We start from the raw sequence: 23,150 nt of genomic DNA on the forward strand, positions 1-23,150 counted from the left end.
AATAGCAATGCTCCTGCCAGACTAGATTCAAATTCCAAGTGTCAACTCTCAATTCATTACAACAGTAACCGACTAGCATGATTAATGATTAAAAATTAGTCGGAACCAATGCCCATATTGAAATCATAATAAACAACATATGCTTTGTTCAAAAAAAATAAAGGACAAAAGTTTCTGTGCGTCATAATCAAAAAACACTATGCCTAACTTAAAATTAAGCAGTGTCCAGATTGTATTTGGCTTTCCATTGGGCCTTGGCTATGGTCGTTAGTCTACTAATCAGTTGAGAAATTCCAATCATGTTGATGAATGACAGAATAATTTCAATAGCTCAAGAGAACAAAATGGAGCACCTAGAATGCCAACTCATCCAACAAAAAATAGAGGATATACAGAAAGCACAAAACACATTTTTATATAAACACCATAAAATATCATGATTTACATGCCTTGACAACAGTTTACAACTGCTAAATAAGAGAGACATGACTTATCCTGTCTAAAATGCTAAGAAACATAAAGTATTTAACAAGTTAATACCTAAGATACCTGGACAAGAGTACAAGATTCACTAAACTTGTGAACCCGTTTGCATCATCCATACATTGAAAATAGAGACATCAATTATATGCACAAAATAGACAAATACTGCTGTTAGTTTTAGAAAATTCGCAATAGCGTTCCCCTAGCTTCAAGGCATGAACCAAACCATAAGTGCAGTGGCAAGTTTGGCAGCCTTACCCATACAGGAACTTTATCAAAAATTTCATTACTCGGGTTAAAATTTGAGTGCCACGGTTTTAACATCAATGCATATTTGTCTCCCAACACCATTGAAAATCACACAGAATTTTCTTCCTATCCTATTCTTTTTCTAAAACAACAATAAAAAACCCTTTTGCTGAGGGGTAAATCTGCACATACCCTCCCAAAACTGGTTCCCAAAAATCAGAAATCCACCTATGCAGATCAACAAAACTAGGCTAGAAACCTCTAAAGCGCCCAATCAGACCTGGATTTGAAAAAACGATTAAGTTTTGATTTAGCTCCTCCTGCATATCTAATCCAAATCCAATGTACATGCCTTAGCCATTGGCACCATCGACGTTTTGGCTGGCAACAGCCCAGTTTGAGGCTTGGCCGCCCCGCCAAAAACTCCTGCCAAGCCTGTTTGTGGAGCATATCCTTCCTTCTACTTCCACTCAGATCCACATACCACACTCGTCTTCAGTTGTTGCTTGAAACCGTGAGCATGCATCATCCACTTACCCTGTTGCTTGCCTGAAACGTCTCCCAACTCAAAGCCTGCAAATCTGAGTTGTTTCAAACGCCATTTTAGTGGCACTTAGTCTTTTGCCCCTGCCAGCAAAGGTCACCCTCCGACCTCCATTTGAAAACTGTAAGCCACAACCCAAATCCCCATTACCCCCATTGCTAAAATTACTCCGCAAATCCACTACGGCAGGAGTCGAAACCCTAGCTCCCTTAAGACGGCCATCAGACTGAAGCGCCATTTTTATTATTTTAGGTTTATTACCATTTATTATTAAATCTTATTTAGAAAGGTAACATACCTTTTAGTATATTATTTCTTGTAGTTAATTTTATTTATTCATTCATTGTAATTTTATTGATAAGTAGGAGATATTTTCCACAACAAGTCAAATTGTGATATTGCTATCAAGATTTAACTGTGTAGTCTTTGAGTCCAACTCATTGACTCATGTTTCATGAGTAGTGATCCATACAAATCCATCTCTCATGATAATAAATGGAACACTTAGCACTCATTGGATCTAGGTGATGCTCACAGAGGTGAAGCATCGAGACTTCCTAGGAGGTCACCCATCCCAGTACTACTCCAGCTTGAGCACGCTTAACTACGGAGTTTCCTCCATGGTTAAACCCACTCTACTTGCAACCCCATTTGTAATTCTATTATTATTTAATTGTTATTTATTTTTAAACTTTATTTTAAATATCATTTTATTAAATAATAGTTTATATCATATGTTATTACTTATATTTTAATATTTATATTTTTTTATTATTTCTTATTTTTTATATTTTAATATATAAATTTATTATCATTATTTATTCAATAATCTTCTCTTATTTGGTTATTATTAAAATTCTATCTTAAAATGGGGACATGACATCATATTAAGTGTTTGTCAGCCTTGGGTAGTTAGAAGCATTGGTCAATAGATGGTTATGCTCCTCTTGCCAACCACCAAACCCTTTAAATATATTGAGTATCAATAAGGAAAGGAATGTGATCTGGTCAAATTCACTCGTCCCTCATTGACCATCTCTAGTCTTCTTCTTGAATAAATTCATGTCTAAATGTAGACTTATTTTACTCTTGCATCTAGGTACGCATGTTCATCTTTATTAGTTAATGTATTTAGTTTATCAAATAAAGGGATATGATCAAGTTGAATCAACTCTTGTCCCTCACTAACCATCTATAGTATTCTTCTGAAATAATTTCAGGTATGAATATAGACTTATTTTACTTTTGTATCTAGGTATGCATTGTCATCTCTATTATTAGTTAATGTATTTAGTTTATCAAATATCGTAACAGACATTTGACATTGTTGCCTTAAAAGAAATTGGGTGAGATTTGAGTGGTTCGTGCCATTAAACCACAATAAAGACAAGAAGAGGCCACAAAATCACCAATACCATAAGATTTAGCAATCTTTTGAGGATCATTGAGCAAAGTGAGCGAAGGAGAAGATTAAGAGACACTTGAGGAAAACATGATCAAATGATTCCAAAGTCAAATCCCTACCCAAGAAAGTAGTAAAGTTAAGGAGTCAAGGCAACCTTCTCTAGACAAGGAAAGTTGAGACAAAGTCATTAATTCACATAATTATACAAGTGGCCTTCAAGGCATTGGAGGGTTGTCAATGAAGCATAAGTTGACCCAAGAATGTATCAAAGAAAATTTGAAGGTGAAACATTTGCACAAAAGGTTTAAGCCAAAAAAAAGTTCAGGATTCCTAGATTTCCGAGAGTGTGAGTGTAGCACCCAAATATCCAAACGAAAACTCTTAACAAGCAAATTCCAGGTGCTAGGTTTGCATAGAATAGAACAAGCCCTAGTGGAGAAAAGTAAAAGTTGCCCAAGTTTACAGGCAATGGATCTAAGGATCCAGTCAAGCATTGTAATGTAGGAGCAGATAGTTAACTCCCCCACAGACCTTGCAAGCTCAGAATAACTTCTGAGAGAAAATAACAAGCATAGTTTCCTTGATCATGCATGCAAGAATGGATCAGAAAAAGTCCATGAGAGACCTTGCTTTTAAAGGTTAAGTGAAAGGTAGGATTAGACAAGATTGTAACATGAACTGCACACTACCCTCTTTAAGATAAGATTAGATCATGTACAACAAAACAATCTTCTAGGAGGACATCTAGGACCTAAGTAAGCTTTTGTCGTGTAAATCCCCACAAGGAACTACTAAAACCACTAGGTCCAACACCTTATTCACTCTAAAAAAAATTAAGTGCAACTTACGGAGTAGAATTTTATGCAAAGATGTAAGATTATTATGATGATTATGGCTTCCCCAAACTATGCAATGTTAAGTACCATGCCCAATAAAAATTAAATCTCCAACAAAAGGAGAAAGTCCAATGGGACAAAACCACTATAAGATAGAAACAAAACAAAAAATAAAGGATGACGTATGAAGGACTCAATAATGCCTCTCAAAGGACTACATCCATCATGAACATAGGAATGTATAATCCCCTGACAGAGATTGTGAATGCTTCAAGACAAACATGATCAGATGCAGAAATGCTTCCCACTTGACTTAATACAAATGCAAAAACACTTCCCATTTTGGATAGGAATTGGCAGGAAGTAGAATCCCAATCTATGATGTCTTTAAAAATCGCTCATGTGTTGCTACGTCCTTGGATGAAGATGTCACAAACCAATCAAATACGTGCCCAATCACAACAAAAGGTGAGAAACAAAGATTAAATGGAGACTGATGTTAAACAAGCTTCAAAAACAAAAATGAAGTGACAACAGGTGTGACATGACTTTAATTGTAGTGCCTACCCTCGTTCACATCTTTTCTGGACATATTGTTGCTATTATTATCAGACTATGATGGACTAGTTTTATGTTGATGGATTAGTGGTATTGTTTTGAGACTATCAGACATTATGTTATGGATTCAGAGGTTATGTGATGAGATCATTTAGACTTTACGTTTCATGCATACATGATGATCATTATATTGTTTTCAGATATTATTGATGATTAGTTGATGCTTATTATCTTATATGTTTTATTATGGATACTTACCCCATACTTGCATGTGTATGGTGTGTGTTTTCTTATTGTATGGCATTTCTAATGTGGTTAAGGAAGGGAGTCGTAGTCACCTACTTAGTCGGGATCTACACGATGCACCACTTCCTGCCATTGTCTGTTTAGCTTAGCATTATATATTGTATGTACATGCATGGTTTTTCTGCAGGTTGCAGGTACCGGGTATCGACTTCCCTGAATTGCCAGGATGAGCATACCCTATTAGACTATCTCAATGATAAGAGAGGGGAGATAAATTCTCAAGTCCAAATCCCAAACCCTTAAGCCAATTGTCCTAGTGAGGTAGGACACGTATCTGGATATTTTACCCATCGAATGTGTCGGATGACATGATTCGTGATTTTTAACCCTTAGACTGATTTTGTGTGATTTGCTCTATGATGGGTTTTCATATTTTATCTTGGAGGTCTATGGTGAATTTTCTATTAATTAAGTCTTAATAAATAAATTTAATTAATAAATTAATTAATTGAGGAAATTAATATAAAATATCATGTTATTTGATATTTTGATTATAATTAATTGAATGGGAATTAATTGAGGAAAAAGAATTAAATAAAAGAAAATTAGAAATTTAAATTAATAATAATTATAAAATAATAATAAAGTAACAAATAAATAATAATAATAAAAGTTATAAAAATTAAAACAAAAGTTATAAAAATTAAGATGAAAGTTATGAAGATTAAAATGGAAGTTATAAATATTTAAATGGAAATTATATAATAAGTGAATTGGAGTTATAAGCTTGCATGAGAGTTAACGCACTTTTCTATTTCTCAAGTGTCAACAACACAGGGGTTAGTGCATCAATTAAGCACATGGTGTCTACAACCCTATGGCTCATCTTGAAGGTTGGAAAAGACCCATGCTTAGTTGGTGACACCTTCCAGCTGTTTCTAGAAGCATTCTAGATGTTTCCTGAAAGCTCTTTATATTCAGGCATTCATAGAGGCTTAGATATAGCGGCTGGAGTGCAAATTTGGAGCACTGGAGGACTCGAGAACTCTGAAGAAGGGAGGAGCTTGCTCTGCGGGTTTCTGAGGAAGAGCGATTTAGCATCAGAATGCAGGTAGATTTTTGTGATTTTACTTATGCTATTTCCGCATCATGCATTCCCTGTCTTCTTCGTGTCTTCCATATGTCTTCTGAGGAATTTCATAATTTATTGTGCATTCTCAATATGGGTAGACTAATTTATTTAAAAAATTTATATCCATAGATCTAAAAAGAATACGGGGCTAGGGTTGAATTGTAGGCAAACTCATTAGAAAATTATTGAGAAAAATTCAGAGAGTAAATATTTATAGGAAACTCATTAAAATTATATATATATATATATAAAATTCAGATTTGCATTTTCGCATATAAATATATACTGTATAAAATTATGCGTATATATATATATATATATATAATTGGAAAGCCAAGCGAATTATCGCAGTAAAAATTCATTAAAACGCATTTGCGATTTGTAATTTCGTTTGAGAAACGTTATATTAAAAACTTTTTAAAAATTATACATATGCATTATATTGAGCGAACGGGTACTCCATACCACACCAACCGCAGGCCTGCGAGATCGCAAAGTACCTGCGATCCGCAGTGTACCTGAGGTGCGGTCACTTTAAGGCCCGCGCGTTTTTTTGTATATAATCCGCAATTGTTATGTGATGTGCGGTTGTCATATGATAATTCGATTTCTTTTATATGATTTATTTTATAAATTGATAAATATATATGTATATGTATTTATATATATATATATATATATTTATATATTTATATATATATTTATATTTATATATATATTTATATATTTATATATATATTTATATTTATATATATATTTATATATATATATATATATATATTTATATATATATATATAAGTATATATATGTATATATATTATTAATAATAAGTAATTAATAGATGATTGGAATTTAAAGAGTAATTCTTTAAATAACAAATTATTTTATAATATAGGTTCAATTTAATCTTTTAAATTTGGAAAGATGAATATGGAAAGAATTTCAAATAGTATTTTTAAAATGATGAGGGTCTAAATGGAAATATAGAACATTTAGAAAAATTGAGTCGAATGGTTTTTTTTTTTGGAGAAACTTTTATCTACCAATACAAAAACATGGGTTAAGTTAAACGTGAAATTTCTCCACTTGATATTTAAATTGGAAAAAACGTAAACCGAGACTTTTGCATTTAAATTCAAATTTGTAAATTTAGCAAAACCAAAACATGTGTTTGCATTGTGTATTCTTTATGCTATTGTTTTGGGTTTTGGGTTGACTAGTGTTGACCAGTTATAGGACGTCTACCAGAGGCTTGGGAGTTATGTGATTGTGATGCCATGATGATTTCGATCTTTATAAACCCAACCATGGTTATGTGATGGAATGCTCTATGTATTGGATGTGATTACTGATTGTTATAGTTGAGATTCTTATGTATGAGACACTTGACTTAACCATTATTTTTGGTCATCGATCAGTTATCCTTGGTTATTTTCTAGTCGGCATGATGGGACTGTGATGTGGATTTATTCTTGATGATGTCATAATGTGACATGTTTGACTCAACCATTTTTGGAGTCTTCGATCAGTTTGATTGAGATATATTTTGGTTATTGAGAACCATTGGATACTTTGATTATCAGTGATACTTCAGTTGCCAATAGAGAGCTGTTGTGTTCATGATTTTCTATGGATGTTGCTCATGGAGATTTGATGTTTTTATGCATATTTGATGATTTTATTATGGATTATCTATTGTGATTTTGAGATTTATGATTCCATGAGCATTAGGGTAGGATATCTGCATGTAGTGACGGGAAGTGGCTTGCAATGGGGGTCGGGGCCCTAAGAGGCTGCCAGGGTAACTCATTGTAAGTTGGATTAATAAGTGATAACATTCACACCTAATACTAACTGAATGAACCTAAAAAGATAAGAGTTTTTGTTCTCGCCCATGCCTTGAGTGCTTGTACAGGCTAGGATGGGAGTAGTGAGAACGCATGGTTGCGACCTTGCATTCCGTAGTATGCCTCGTCAATATGAGAGGATGCTAGTGGCCGCATGAAATCAGTATGGACCCGTGGAGTTTAGCTAACTGCCATGGTAACTTGTACGAGATAATTGCGACGACATGTCATTGTGTGCCTCTGGGATTAGATGTCAGATCTTGTGTTTGGAACCTTTGAGTTAGTATACTTTTAGGATTCCTGGACTTATAGAGATTTATGCTATGTGATTTTGATAGCCTGTTTGGGACTTGAGATTATCTCCTCAGCACGGTGGGAGTGGACCACTTAGGTACCATGCGGTCGAGTGGTAGTGTATTTTTCACTCTTATCATTTTGAGATTCATTGAGACATCGTGGCTGATGCGTCCTTCATGATGATGGATATGTATCCTTTTCATTGATGATTAGCATATGTTAGATGATGTTATCTTATGCTTTTATTTGCATGTTAGATTACTTTCTACATATGATGTTGTATATGTTAGGAGTGACATTCCTACTATGTTAATACCGATGATCTCTTCGGTAATTTGGAATGTTACGCACGGAGGGATGGCTAGGATCCACGATGGTCTAATGATGCTATTAACGGTTCGGAGGAACCATGCACTTAGTTTATTATGTTTGATCTTTATGATGGATGTATATGACTTCTATGATGATGTATCATGTGTATCATGTGATTATCTTTACTTTGATGTATCATGGATTAGAATAGAAAGATGTACCTTATTCTATGTATGTGTATTCTTTTGAGCTTGTCATACCCTGTGACATGTACAGTGGATGATTGAGTATTTGAAATGTAATGCATAAACATTGGACTTATCATTATTATTTCATGTGGATGTTGTGCTAGATGGATTTATGTATGTAATTCAATGTTAAGGGATTTTAAAGAATGTAATCTGTTATGTATGTTATGTTTAATTTCAGATGGATATTACTATTGCTTCCGTTATTGTGCATAAGTTATAAGTGGTGTTTACTTTCATGAAAAAAAAAAAAATGCTACTAAACTTAGTGAAATTCTAGGTTAATTCTTTGGATCCCTTGGTGGGGCATTACATTTGGTATCAGAGCCCGAGTTTCTACATTGAGAGCTCTGGGTATTTTGGAACAACTGGAACTTTGAACTATTACGTGTATCTTTTCGAACTTGAACTAGGTGAACTGAAACAAAACAGAACTCAAACTGTTACTTGTATATGTTTCATACTTCAACACTTAGTTTTCAAAACTGAAAATTTTACTTAAACCTAAACATGGAACTGAACTTAGTACCTTGTACTGTTGTAGGATGGTATCTGGGACTAGGTCTTCTGTTAGAGGCCGTGGTAGAGGCCGTGGAAGAGGCCGTGGTCGTGGCAGAGCTATCAGTGTCCATGAGTCTGTCCATAAGGGATCGGCTCATGTAGAGAGCAGGGAAGAGCACTCTAGTAGGCAACAGGAAGAGAGTCGTAGAGAGGACCAAGCTGAGTCTGAAGAGGTTGGTTTGAGACAGATGATGCAGACTATTCTAAAACGTCTACCTCCTATTCAAGAACAGCCCAAAGTGCACCAGACAGAACAAGAGCATAGACCCAGATCTAGAAGTCCTCGGAAGGATCATCAGAGGTCCATTGTGTCCACTCAGATGAAGGATCTTTCGAGATCCAAGGTTAAGCCTTTCAATGGGCAAGGTTCTGGTTATGTGGCCGAGCAGTGGCTTATTTCCCTCGACAGGATTTTTGCCATGCAGGAGTTCGACAGCAATGTTAAGGCAAGATTTGCGATCACTAATTTAGAGAATTTTGGGGCCACTTGGTGGACGATTGAGTAGAAGAAGTTGGGAATCAATATGAGCAGTGTCACGTGGGAGCTATTCCTAGAGAGTTTCCGTGAACGATTCCTACCAGAGGAATGGAAACAGCAAAGGGCTGATGAATTTCATAATCTTAGACAGTATACCTTGTCAGTGACCGAGTATGAACGTAAGTTTTATGAGCTCATGTCTTTTTTCAGGGTTCAGTGAAAATTCAGCTCAATTGACACAACACTTTATTAGGGGTTTGAATAACCGTATTATTGGGGGAGTTAAGGTATTTGAGCCAAAAACCCTCAAGGATGCGGTACATCGAGCTATCCTTGTTGAGCAAAGTGTCAACCTTGGTCAAGGTGGTTTTGTAGGAGCGCCAGCAGCATCAAGATCTAAAAGCAACTACAATTCAGGTGGTAACAAGAAGTTTTCTTTCTCTAAGGGGAAACAGAATCAGCAGCAGTCTCAACAGACATAGCAACAGAAGGGCTCAAATTCTCAAGCTCAAGGCGTTGAAAAGGGTTCTAACACCAAGAACAACCGCAATGCTCAACGCAATAAACAGAATCAGTCCAATCAGCCAGCTCAGAGTAGCCAGTCTTTTGTGAGCAGGAACAGTCGTCAGCAATCAAATGTACCACCTATGGGAAGAGGTTCTGGCAGAAATATGGAACGTTTTTCATGTGGTCAGATTGGACATTATGCAGCTCAATGTCCTCAGCGAGCACCTCAGTTTTCAGGACCTAGACCTACAGTTTCAGAGCCTACAGTTGGTGATGCAGGTAGAGCTCATAGAGTTTTTGCAGCAGTTGATCAGTGTCAGGCAGATCATCAGGGAACAGTGGTTGAGACCACAGGTGCTATTAGAGGTATATCTCTTTCAGTATTGTTTGATTCAAGAGCTACGGATTCATTTATTTCACCATCTATAGTTTCTAAGTGTAAGCTGGATGCGGTGAAGCAAGATCATGGTAGGCAAGTGGAACTAGCCTCATGCATTAAGGTCTCCACAGACTCTGTAGTTCATAAGTTTGGGCTTAGCTTAGGAAGCTTTGATACGGCAGTGGATCTTCGAGTCATACCCCTTGGTTCCTATGATGTGGTTTTAGGCATGGACTAGCTTGGATCTCATAGAGCCAGTATAGATTGTAGGAAGAAGATTATTATGTGCCAAGATGACCAAGGGAATGATGTGCAAATAGATGGGATACCGAAGCCTATATCTCTGCGGATGATTTCTGCTATGCAATTGAAACGAAGTTTCCGTAAGGGATGTCAAATATTTGTTGTCATGGTAAATGATCTTGATGAGGAAGATCCCATGAGGGGGACTTTAGATCACCCGATTTTGCAGGAGTACGCAGATGTTTTTCTAAGTGAGGTTCCAGGCATGCCTCCAAAGAGGGACATTGACTTTAGTATTGATCTGATTCTTGGAGCGGAGCCTATCTCTAAAGCTCCTTATCGCATGACTACACAGGAATTGGGTGAGCTACGTCTTCAGCTAGAGGAACTTCTAACCAAAGGGAGCATTCGACCTAGTGTATCACCATGGGGAGCTCCAGTGCTCTTTGTGAAGAAGAAAGATGGTTCTTTGCGCCTTTGTATTGACTATAGACAGTTGAATAAGGTGACTATTAAGAACAAGTATCCTTTACCTAGGATTGATGACTTATTTGATCAGATCAAGGGAGCTACAGTATTCTCCAAGATTGATCTTAAGTTAGGATACCACCAGCTTCGCATTAAGGAAGCAGATATTCACAAGACCGCTTTTCGAACTCACTATGGGCATTATGAGTTCACAGTGGTACCTTTTGAGTTGACTAATGCTCCATCGATGTTCATGAGTTTGATGAATGGTGTGTTCCGATCTTATCTGGACAGGTTTGTACTCGTGTTTCTTGATGACATATTGATATATTCTAAGACTCGGAAGGAGCATGAGGAACACCTACGGTTGGTATTGCAGTGTTTGAGGGACAATCAGCTTTATGCCAATGCAGCTAAGTGCGAATTCTTCAAATCGAAGATTCAGTATTTAGGGCATGTTATTTCAGGTGATGGTATTTCAGTGGATCCTGCAAAGATTCAAGCGATAATAGATTGGCCTACACCGACTAATGTGTCAGAGATTCGTAGTTTCATGGGTTTAGCCGGTTATATTCGTAGATTTGTCCAGAACTTCTCTAGGACAGCACATCCTATCACTTCTCTTCAGAGGAAAGGAAAGAAGTTCATGTGGACAGAGAAATGTGAGGAAGCTTTCCAGAAGCTCAAGGAGCTTTTGACCAGTGCACCGATTCTAGCCGTACCTGATCCAGAAGGTGATTTCATGGTGTGTACAGATGCTTCTCTTGAAGGGATTGGGGCAGTGTTGATGCAGAATGGACGGGTGATTGCGTATGAATCACGCAAGCTCAAGGATCATGAGTTAAATTATCCTACGCATGACCTTGAGTTAGCAGCAATAGTTCATGCTTTGACTAGATGGAGACATTTCTTGTTGGGGCACAGATTTGAGCTACACAGTGATCATCGTAGTCTACAGTATATTTTTACTCAGCCTAATTTGAATGCTCGCCAGAGGCGATGGATGGAGTTTCTATGCGAGTATGATTTTGAGGTTAAGTACATTCAGGGTAAGGAGAATGTGGTGGCGGATGCTTTGAGTCGCAGGAGACATGTGGTATCATCGATGACCCTTAGTGTGGATTTGAGGAGTCGGATTCTTCAGGCACTTCCTACAGATTCTTGGTATTAGAAAGTGTGCAGAGAGATAGATTCAGGAAGATCTTTGGAAGGAAAGTTTGTAGGTTATGTTCGAGAATCAGATGGTCTTTTAAGACATCTGGGAAGGATATATGTGCCATTTTTAGATGAGCTTCGCACCTTGATACTGGCAGAAGCCCATCGTACACCTTACTCAGCAGTCAGCACATCCAGGTGTCAAGAAGATGCATGCTGATTTGAGACGTTTGTTCTTTTGGTCTGGGATGAAACGAGATATTGCTGATTTTGTGGCTAGGTGCCTTGAGTGTCAGAGAGTTAAGGCAGAACATCAGCACCCGGCTGGACTTTTGCAACCTAATCTCATTCCCTCTTGGAAGTGGGATATCATCTCCATGGACTTCATTGTGGGATTACCTATGACTGTTCGACGTCATGATGCTATCATGGTCACCGTTGATCGGTTGACTAAGGTGGCGCATTTTTCACCGATTGGGTCTTCCTACACAGCAGCTTCTGTAGCTAATGTCTTTATGCGTGATATTGTGAGATTACATGGTATTCCTAGAAAGATCATTTCTAACAGGGATCCTATATTCACATCTGCATTCTGGACATCGCTGCAGCATGAGCTTGGAGCGCAGTTGAACTTCAGTTCGGCATATCATCCAGAGACTGATGGTCAGACAGAGAGGGTGAATCAGGTTTTGGAGGATATGTTATGGATGTATGTGATGGATAGGCAGACACATTGGGAGGATTATCTCTACCTGGTGGAGTTTGCTTACAACAACGGGTATCATAGTTCTATTGGCATGGCACCATTTCAGGCATTATATGGACGTCCTTGTCGTACACCCTTGAGTTGGGACAGCCTAGAGGATCGCATCCTGTTGGGTCCTGAGATGCTTCGTGATATGGAGCAACAGGTAGTGCGTATCCGTGAGCACTTGACTACGGCACAGGATAGGCAGAAGAAGTATGCCGATGCTCATGGGACTGATAAGCAGTTTGCTGTGGGTGATAAGGTTTTCTTGAGAGTGCGTCCGCGAAAGAGTCTGATCCGATATGGAAAGGGTTCTAAGCTAGCACCTCGCTTTGTGGGACCATTCGAGATTTTAGAGAGGATTGGCCCGGTTGCTTACCGCCTTGCTCTACCGCCCAGCCTATCTCGCATTCATGATGTTTTCTATGTTTCAGTGCTTCGGCAGTATATACCTGATATTGTACATGTTCTTGATTGGAATGCGTTGCAGGTAGAGGACGGGCAGCTGGCTTTGGAGACGGTTCATATTCTGGAGCAGCGGGAGTTGACCCTCAGGGGTCGAACCATCGAGCAGGTAAGGGTCCAATGGGACCCTACTGATGATTCTTCAGCTACATGGGAGGATGCAGCGAGATTGAGGGAGTTATATCCCTACCTGTTTGTCGGCTTCCAAGAGTAAGCCTAACCCAAGGGGGGGTGGATGTAGTGCCTACCCTCGTTCACATCTTTTCTGGACATATTGTTGCTATTATTATCAGACTATGATGGACTAGTTTTATGTTGATGGATTAGTGGTATTGTTTTGAGACTATCAGACATTATGTTATGGATTCAGAGGTTATGTGTTGAGATCATTTAGACTTTACGTTTCATGCATACATGATGATCATTATATTGTTTTCAGATATTATTGATGATTAGTTGATGCTTATTATCTTATGTGTTTTATTATGGATACTTACCCCATACTTGCATGTGTATGGTGTGCCTGTTTTCTTATTGTATGGCGTTTCTGATGTCGTTAAGGAAGGGAGTCGTAGTCACCTGCTTAGTCGGGATCTACACGATGCACCACTTCCTACCATTGTCTGTTTAGCTTAGCATTATATATTGTATGTACATGCATGGTTTTTCTGCAGGTTGCAGGTACCGGGTATCGACTTCCCTGAATTGCCAGGATGAGCGTACCCTATTATACTATCTCAATGATAAGAGAGGGGAGATAAATTCTCAAGTCCAAATCCCAAACCCTTAAGCCAATTGTCCTAGTGAGGTAGGACAAGTATCTGGATATTTTACCCACCGAATCTGTCGGATGACATGATTCGTGATTTTTAACCCTTAGACTAATTTTGTGTGATTCGCTCTATGATGGGTTTTCATATTTTATCTTGGAGGTCTATGGTGAATTTTCTATTAATTAAGTCTTAATAAATTAATTTAATTAATAAATTAATTAATTGAGGAAATTAATATAAAATATCATGTTATTTGATATTTTGATTATAATTAATTGAATGGGAATTAATTGAAGAAAAAGAATTAAATAAAAGAAAATTAGAAATTTGAATTAATAATAATTATAAAATAATAATAAAATAACAAATAAATAATAATAATATAAGTTATAAAAATTAAAACAAAAGTTATAAAAATTAAGATGAAAGTTATGAAGATTAAAATGGAAGTTATAAATATTTAAATGGAAATTATATAATAAGTGAATTGGAGTTATAAGCTTGCATGAGAGTTAACGCACTTTTCTATTTCTCAAGTGTCAACAACACGGGGGTTAGTGCATCAATTAAGCACATGGTGTCTACAACCCTATGGCTCATCTTGAAAGTTGGAAAAGACCCATGCTTAGTTGGTGACACCTTCCAGCTGTTTCTAGAAGCATTCTAGATGTTTTCTGAAAGCTCTTTATATTCAGGCATTCGTAGAGGCTTAGATATAGCGGTTGGAGTGCAAATTTGGAGCATTGGAGGACTCGAGAACTCTGAAGAAGGGAGGAGCTTGCTCTGCGGGTTTCTGAGGAAGAGCGATTTAGCATCAGAATCTGGGTAGATTCTTGTGATTTTACTTATGCTATTTCCGCATCATGCATTCCCTGTCTTCTTCGTGTCTTCCATATGTCTTCTGAGGAATTTCATAATTTATTGTGCATTCTCAATATGGGTAGATTAATTTATTTGAAAATTTTATATGCATAGATCTGAAAAGAATACGGGGCTAGGGTTGAATTGTAGGCAAACTCATTAGAAAATTATTGAGAAAAATTCAGAGAGTAAATATTTATAGGAAACTCATTAAAATTATATATATATATATATATATATATAATTCAGATTTGCATTTTCGCATATAAATATATACTGTATAAAATTCTGCGTATATATATATATATATATATATATAAAATTAATTGGAAAGCCAAGCGAATTATCGCAATAAAAATTCATTAAAACGCATTTGCGATTTGTAATTTCGTTTGAGAAATGTTATATTAAAAACGTTTTAAAAATTATACATATGCATTATATTGAGCGGACGGGTATTCCATACCCCACCCACCGCAGGCCCGCGAGATCGAAGAGTACCTACGACCGCAGTGTACTTGCGGTGCGGTCGCTTTAAGGCCCGCGCGTTTTTTTGTATATAATCCGCAATTGTTATTTGATGTGCGGTTGTCATATGATAATTCGATTTCTTTTATATGATTTATTTTATAAATTGATAAATATATATGTATATGTATTTATATATATATATATTTATATATATATATATATATAAGTATATATATGTATATATATTATTAATAATAAGTAATTAATAGATGATTGGAATTTAAAGAGTAATTCTTTAAATAACAAATTATTTTATAATATAGGTTCAATTTAATCTTTTAAATTTGGAAAGATGAATATGGAAAGAATTTCAAATAGTATTTTTAAAATGATGAGGGTCTAAATGGAAATATAGAACATTTAGAAAAATTGAGTCTAATGGTTTTTTTTTTTGGAGAAACTTTTATCTACCAATACAAAAACATGGGTTAAGTTAAACGTGAAATTTCTCCACTTGATATTTAAATTGGAAAAAACGTAAACCGAGACTTTTGCATTTAAATTCAAATTTGTAAATTTAGCAAAACCAAAACATGTGTTTGCATTGTGTATTCTTTATGCTATTGTTTTGGGTTTTGGGTTGACTAGTGTTGACCAATTATAGGACGTCTACCAGAGGCTTGGGAGTTATGTGATTGTGATGCCATAATGATTTCGATCTTTATAAACCCAACCATGGTTATGTGATGGAATGCTCTATGTATTGGATGTGATTACTGATTGTTATATTTGAGATTCTTATGTATGAGACACTTGACTTAACCATTATTTTTGGTCATCGATCAGTTATCTTTGGTTATTTTCTAGTCGCCATGATGGGACTGTGATGTGGATTTATTCTTGATGATGTCATGATGTGACATGTTTGACTCAACCATTTTTGGAGTCTTCGATCAGTTTGATTGAGATATATTTTGGTTATTGAGAACCATTGGATACTTTGATTATCAGTGATACTTCAATTGCCAATAGAGAGCTGTTGTGTTCATGATTTTCTATGGATGTTGCTCATGGAGATTTGATGTTTTTATGCATATTTGATGATTTTATTATGGATTAACTATTGTGATTTTGAGATTTATGATTCCATGAGCATTAGGGTAGGATATCTGCATGTAGTGACGAGAAGTGGCTTGCAATGGGGGCCGAGGCCCTAAGAGGCTGCCAGGGTAACTCATTGTAAGTTGGATTAATAAGTGATAACATTCACACCTAATACTAACTGAATGAACCTAAAAAGATAAGAGTTTTTGTTCTCGCCCATTCCTTGAGTGCTTGTACAGGCTAGGATGGGAGTAGTGAGAACGCATGGTTGCGACCTTGCATTCCGTAGTATGCCTCGTCAGTATAAGAGGATGCTAGTGGCCGCATGAAATCAGTATGGACCCGTGGAGTTTAGCTAACTGCCAGGGTAACTTGTACGTGATAATTGCGATGACACTTTCCCGCTTGCATAGTAGGTTCCTACATGTCATTGTCTGCCTCTGGGATTAGATGTCAGATCTTGTGTTTGGAACCTTTGAGTTAGTATACTTTTAGGATTCCTGGACTTATAGAGATTTATGCTATGTGATTTTGATAGCCTGTTTGGGATTTGAGATTATCTCCTCAGCACGGTGGGAGTGGACCACTTAGGTACCACGCGGTCGGGTGGTAGTGTATTTTCCACTCTTATCATTTTGAGATTCATTGAGACATCGTGGCTGATGCGTCCTTCATGATGATGGATATGTATCCTTTTCATTGATGATTAGCATATGTTAGATGATGTTATCTTATGCTTTTATTTGCATGTTAGATTACTTTCTACATATGATGTTGTATATGTTAGGAGTGACATTCCTACTATGTTAATACTGATGATCTCTTCGGTAATTTGGAATGTTACGCACGGAGGGATGGCTAGGATCCACGATGGTCTAATGATGCTATTAACGGTTCGGAGGAATCGTGCATTTAGTTTATTATGTTTGATCTTTATGATGGATGTATATGACTTCTATGATGATGTATCATGTGTATCATGTGATTATCTTTACTTTGATGTATCATGGATTAGAATAGGAAGATGTACCTTATTCTATGTATGTGTATTCTTTTGAGCTTGTCATACCCTATGACATGTACAGTGGATGATTGAGTATTTGAAATGTAATGTATAAACATTGGACTTATCATTATTATTTCATGTGGATGTTGTGCTAGATGGATTTATGTATGTAATTCAACGTTAAGGGATTTTAAAGAATGTAATCTGTTATGTATGTTATGCTTAATTTCAGATGGACATTACTATTGCTTCCGTTATTGTGCATAAGTTATACGTGGTGTTTACTTTTATGAAAAAAAAAAAATGCTACTAAACTTAGTGAAATTCTAGGTTAATTCTTTGGATCCCTTGGCGGGGCATTACATTAATCCCCTTTCTAATGAAGAGCATTGATTAAGAAGTTGCTTGGCTGACATGAAATGAATTTAGAGATGCAGCGAATTTGGTGAGATAAGATGTGGAACTTAAAATATTGACATGGCAATATATTCTACATGGTAGGTACTGATGAATGTGTAATACTTTAAATATGAGTTAAAAGCTCTGAGGATTATATCATAGACAAGTAAAAGCAGAATTTTGTAATTTGTGACTCTATAATAATATGGATTTTGCTAGTAGTTTATTGGTCATTTCAGTCTCATTCACATTTCTTCCTGTTAGCACTAGAGAATAGAAGCTCTAGAGGCCTTGCATGGGTTCATTTTAGAACACACTTAAGTATATGATTGTGATGTCCCCGTCTACCATTTTAGAACACACTTAAGTATACGATTGTAATGTCCCCGTCTAGAGTTCCATAATAAATAATTCTAATAAATACTAAAATATATTTATTTTATAAAATAAATAATAAACAATGATTATATATTAATCATTAAAATAAGCAATTATCAATTAATAAAAATATAATCATTATAAGTAATAATTTAATAATATACTTAATTAAATATATATTTAATTAACAAAGTGAATTATTATTAATTAGTCATTATCAAATAACATGTCTATTCTCCATAAGATGGAGCCTTTCAGTGTCTATGATATTTAATGAATATTAAAATCATTCCTTTCATCACCACACATTACTACACACGCACTATGTTATGGATAGAATAGCATATTATAAATACATTTGTTACTCATCATAAAGGAAGAGAAATAGAAAAACATGTTACACTGCCGACAAGCTTAGTGTTACAAATAATGATGTTGTAATGCATCTACGAGTTGGATATTGAATTATAAAATATTAAATCTATATTCTATCCGGGATAAAGAATCAAATATGGTCTAATATATACATAATATAAATCTATTGATAAGAATAAATCAGAATTATATCAGTCACATTATACAAATGTATATTTATTCAAGATCTATTACTATTTAAATTTGAGAAGGGAAGGTTGTGACGTTACCAAGGAGGGGGCTCATATAAATCCAAGCAATGGATCATTCTCCCAAGATAGGGTAGGGGTCAGCAATCCAAAAGCCTTGAGGACAAGACCCAAAATGGGATATTGACATGGACCTATAAACTTTGAGGGAATCCATTGCAAGCTGGTATTTAGGCAACTTGGATAACACCTACACCATCCATCATTGAGCTGAATAGTAATATGATTGGATATATGAGAATTAATAGATAATTTGTCCTAATTAAACTAATACAGTTTATGAATACCTTAGATTGAAATTATTGTATCTTAGTATATATAATGTAAGAATTTGAATTAAATATTTTATAATCATGTCTAACCTAACAAGGGACATTATAAGAGGTAAAAGATAAAAGGATAAAACGTAGAACCATTCTAATGAAAATGAATCTAGACGTACATACACATATACTTGAAACTCTATCAATAAAGAATTGATCATACATATTATGAATGAATGAACCCAACAATATGTGTTTACTTTGTACATGCTTGTTATCTTCATGCATCAATGTGCATATTTTGTGTCTTCAATGTGTATGCTTTGTGTCTTCATGCATTAGAGTGTATGCCACGTGCCTTCACATATTCATGCATATGCTTTCAAAGATATATTTTATTTGGTTGATCTAGAAAGCAAGACTCAAAGATATGAATTTTCAGATTAATATCAGAGTTCCGCAACTACTTGCAGTGAAAGACTTGTAAAAGTTAACACTCCTTAAGAACAAGCAATTTGGGGGGGGTAGGACTGTGATGTCCCCATCCTAGAGTTTTTTAATAAGTAATTTTAAAAAATCGCAAAAGAAATATTTTATAAAATAAATAAATAGAAAATGATTTATATATTGATCATTAAAATTAATAATTATCAATTAGTAAAAATATAATCATAATAAATATTAATTTAGTTATATATTTAGTTAACAAAGTTTATTATTATTAATTAGTCATTATCAAATAACATGTCTATCCTCCATAAGATGCAGTCTTTCAGTGTCTAGGATATTTAATATAGATTAAAATCATTCCTTTCATCATCGCACATTTCCTTTTTTTTTTATACGTATCATATCTGCTATTGTATGGAAGAATAGCAGATTATAAATACATTTATTACTAATCATAAAGGAAGAGATAAGAAAATAAATAAACTTGTTACATTGCTGACAAGCTTATTGTGACAGCAAATGATGTTGTAACGTATCTGAGGATTTGATATTAAATTACAAAATATTATATCTGTATTATATCAGGCATAAAAGAACCAGTATATTGTCTTAGATATACATCATATAATCTATTACTAAGAATAATATCATAATTATGTCAGTTGTATTATACAGATGTATATTTATTCAAGACCTATTACTATTTCAATTTGAGAAGGGAAGGTTGTGATGTTACTGAGGGGCTTGTATAAATCCAAGCAATGGATCTTTGTCCCAAGATAGAGTAGGGATCAGTGCTCTGGAAGCCTTGACGGCAAGACCGAGATGGTATATGGACTTGGACCAGTATACTTTGAGGGAATCCATTGCAAGTTAGTATCTAGGCAACTTGGATAACACCTACACCTTCCATCATTAAGCTAAATAGTAATATGATTAGGTATGTGAGAATTAATAGATAATTTGTCTTGATTAAACTAATATCTTTTTATGAATACAGTAGATGAAAATTATTGCATCTTACGACATACGACATAAGGATTGAGTTAAATATGTAACAATTATGTCTAATTTAACAGGGGACATTACAATGATTACTGGTTTATTGGGGATAGAATTATCTGTTGTCACAAGGTAGGTCAGCATAATAAGCTAGATGGTGGATTCTACTGAGCTATTTATTCCTGTTGATGGTCTATTGTTTTGAATCTTTTCTTTTTATTAATTCACTAAAATTCATAAAGGTTAGAGGGTGTAAGAAAATCATACCGGTGCAAGGGCAAGAAGGTGCAAGAATTTCACTTTGATAAAAGAAAATGGGAAGGTGCACAAATTTCACTTTATATGATTTAGCATCTGCTACTCAGACAAAAATAGTGTAATTGAAAAATGTAATATATATGTTGAAAGAGCTCGGATCTGAATAAGGTAGTTTTGCTGAAAATTATAGCTGTTATAGAGATCTTTATCTCTGGTATTGATATATGTTGAAATTGAGGAAAGATTTATGATGATATTTCCAAGTGAGCATGATGTGGCATTCAATGGGTGCTAGGCGTCACTAAATATTTGACATTTTATTATATAGAGAGACATGCAACATGCGAAGAGTCATGTGTTTGGAAATATGAAGAGACTTGTTTTTGGAAATTGAAGAAACCTTCGGCTGTGATATGAAGTCTCTCAATTCAATATGTGTGTGTGTGTGTCACTGTGTGTGATTGCTTTGTGCGTCAATACATGGTATTCAGTTGAGATCATAGTACTTGAACAGAAGGGTTTTTCCAGGATATGTTGTTGTGTCTGTTTGTGCCTATTTTTTAGTTTACTGTTGTTTATTGCTGTTTATCATTATTTCTGGATAAAATATTCACAAGTTTAAAAAGATTTGAACTGTCCCTTGCTTCCAGTATATCATTGGATGTAATACAATTGCTAAGGTATTCCTTGACCGGAAATAGATATTCTTCTGCTTATCCATTTGATATTCTATTTTTTGGTGGATCTTGATTCTTTTAACTTTATCTACAATCAACCAAAATATGAAATCTGCCTCTACTTACTTCTTGCTTATACCATTGCTAGCAAACAACTTGAGTTATATATCCAAATGATCCCTCTCAGTGGTTCTGAAAAGACTATGAAGCAATTTCGATCCAGAAAAAAAGGCAGAAATAGATTCTGTCCAATGCTAATGGACTCCGGCTAATAATAATACTGTATTATTCAGATTGCATGGAGTTGTTAACCTTTCACGAATGAATAATCTAATACTATAAAAAGGCATGCACACAAAGCAAGGAAGACCTCCAAAGAAAGGATATCCTGAGATTATTATGATTTATTCAAATAATTTATAGAAGCAAATGGGAAAAATATATTGAACTATTTACAAAAAAAACATACCCCCCCCCCCACCCCCACCAAATAGTACCATGAAAAATACAAGATAAAAATACTGTATAAATTCAGATTGTATGTATTCATCATTCTTGCACATATTCATGATCAAGCACTATGAAAAGGCACAACACGAGGCAACAAAGACCTCCATCTGTGTTGAGATTATTATGACACCTTACTGATTTACTAAAGCAAATTGACAAAATATATTGAACTATAGAATGCAAGTTATTATTCCTCCTAATATGATGTATCATAAAAATTGCAAACTAAAATGCATACCTGACTCAGATAGTTTGTGTATATGCCTTGAAGATTTTGATGCAAACCGAGTTTTATGTGGCTTATTCTTCTGAAGTCGAGAGCCAGCCATTGTAGACTAACTCTTTCTGGACTTCAAAATTCAAATAATATGAGCTGGCACGAGAATGTGAATTAGAAAAGAGAACAATTCTCTAAACATAAACAAGATTGTAAAACTTGCTTAACCAAAAACGAAATATTAAATTCCTTTAACAAAAATGATGTAATTGTCTACAATAACTACATACTATGCATTTAAAATTTAATCAGTTTAGACTTAACACTAGTTTCATCTTGATTACTTATCATGCATAAAGATAGCTGTTGCTAATTTTATTAATTATGTATGTAAACAGAAGCTATTAATTTTATTGAATATGTAATAAACAGAAGTTATTAACACAACAAAGGTCTCCTAACATCCCAGAACATTTATCTCACTTTGACATTTAAGAAATAAAAATCATAGCTATTGGTAAATATTAATTAAAAATTACTGGACTTTAAACATACGTTAAATGAAAAGAATATGTATATCACCCTTGACATCACTAGTTTCATCTTGATTAGTAATCATGCATGAAGACAGCAGTTGCTAATTTTATTGATTATGTACGTAAAACAGAAGCTATTAATTTTATTAGAATATTTAATAGATAGAAGCTTTTAACACAACAAAGATCTCCTAAAATCTCAGACCATTTATCTCACTTTGACATTTAAGAAATAAAAATCATAACTATTGGTAAATAATTACTGGATATCATATGAAAAGAATATGTGTATTGTCTGTTGGAAAATAAAAGACTTGCCACATGTACGTAATTGTTCCAACTGAGATCAACATTCTGACTCACTTATTCTCGCCACATGTAAGTGGTTGTTCTAAGTAAACTGAAGTTCAAAATCTTGACTGATTTTTTTCTAGCCAGTTGTCATATAGACTTCCTCCAC

General features: G+C 35.1%; 1 protein-coding gene across 2 annotated transcripts in view; it reads right to left on the reverse strand.

Moving 5' to 3' along the window:
• Positions 1-23,150, reverse strand: part of LOC149556330 (uncharacterized) — a 220,752-nt gene that overhangs the window by 192,592 nt on the left and 5,010 nt on the right. For both annotated transcript variants that reach the window (XM_089830591.1, XM_089830590.1), the window contains exon 2: positions 22,176-22,310. In XM_089830591.1, the coding sequence (XP_089686717.1) occupies positions 22,176-22,266 (91 nt within the window). In that variant the 5' untranslated portion in view covers positions 22,267-22,310. The remainder of the gene's footprint in view (positions 1-22,175; positions 22,311-23,150) is intronic.

The sequence above is a fragment of the Cupressus sempervirens genome, chromosome 5, assembly GCF_028749045.1.
Source record: "Cupressus sempervirens isolate cs-2001-9-10 chromosome 5, ASM2874904v1, whole genome shotgun sequence".
Lineage (NCBI taxonomy): Eukaryota > Viridiplantae > Streptophyta > Pinopsida > Cupressales > Cupressaceae > Cupressus > Cupressus sempervirens.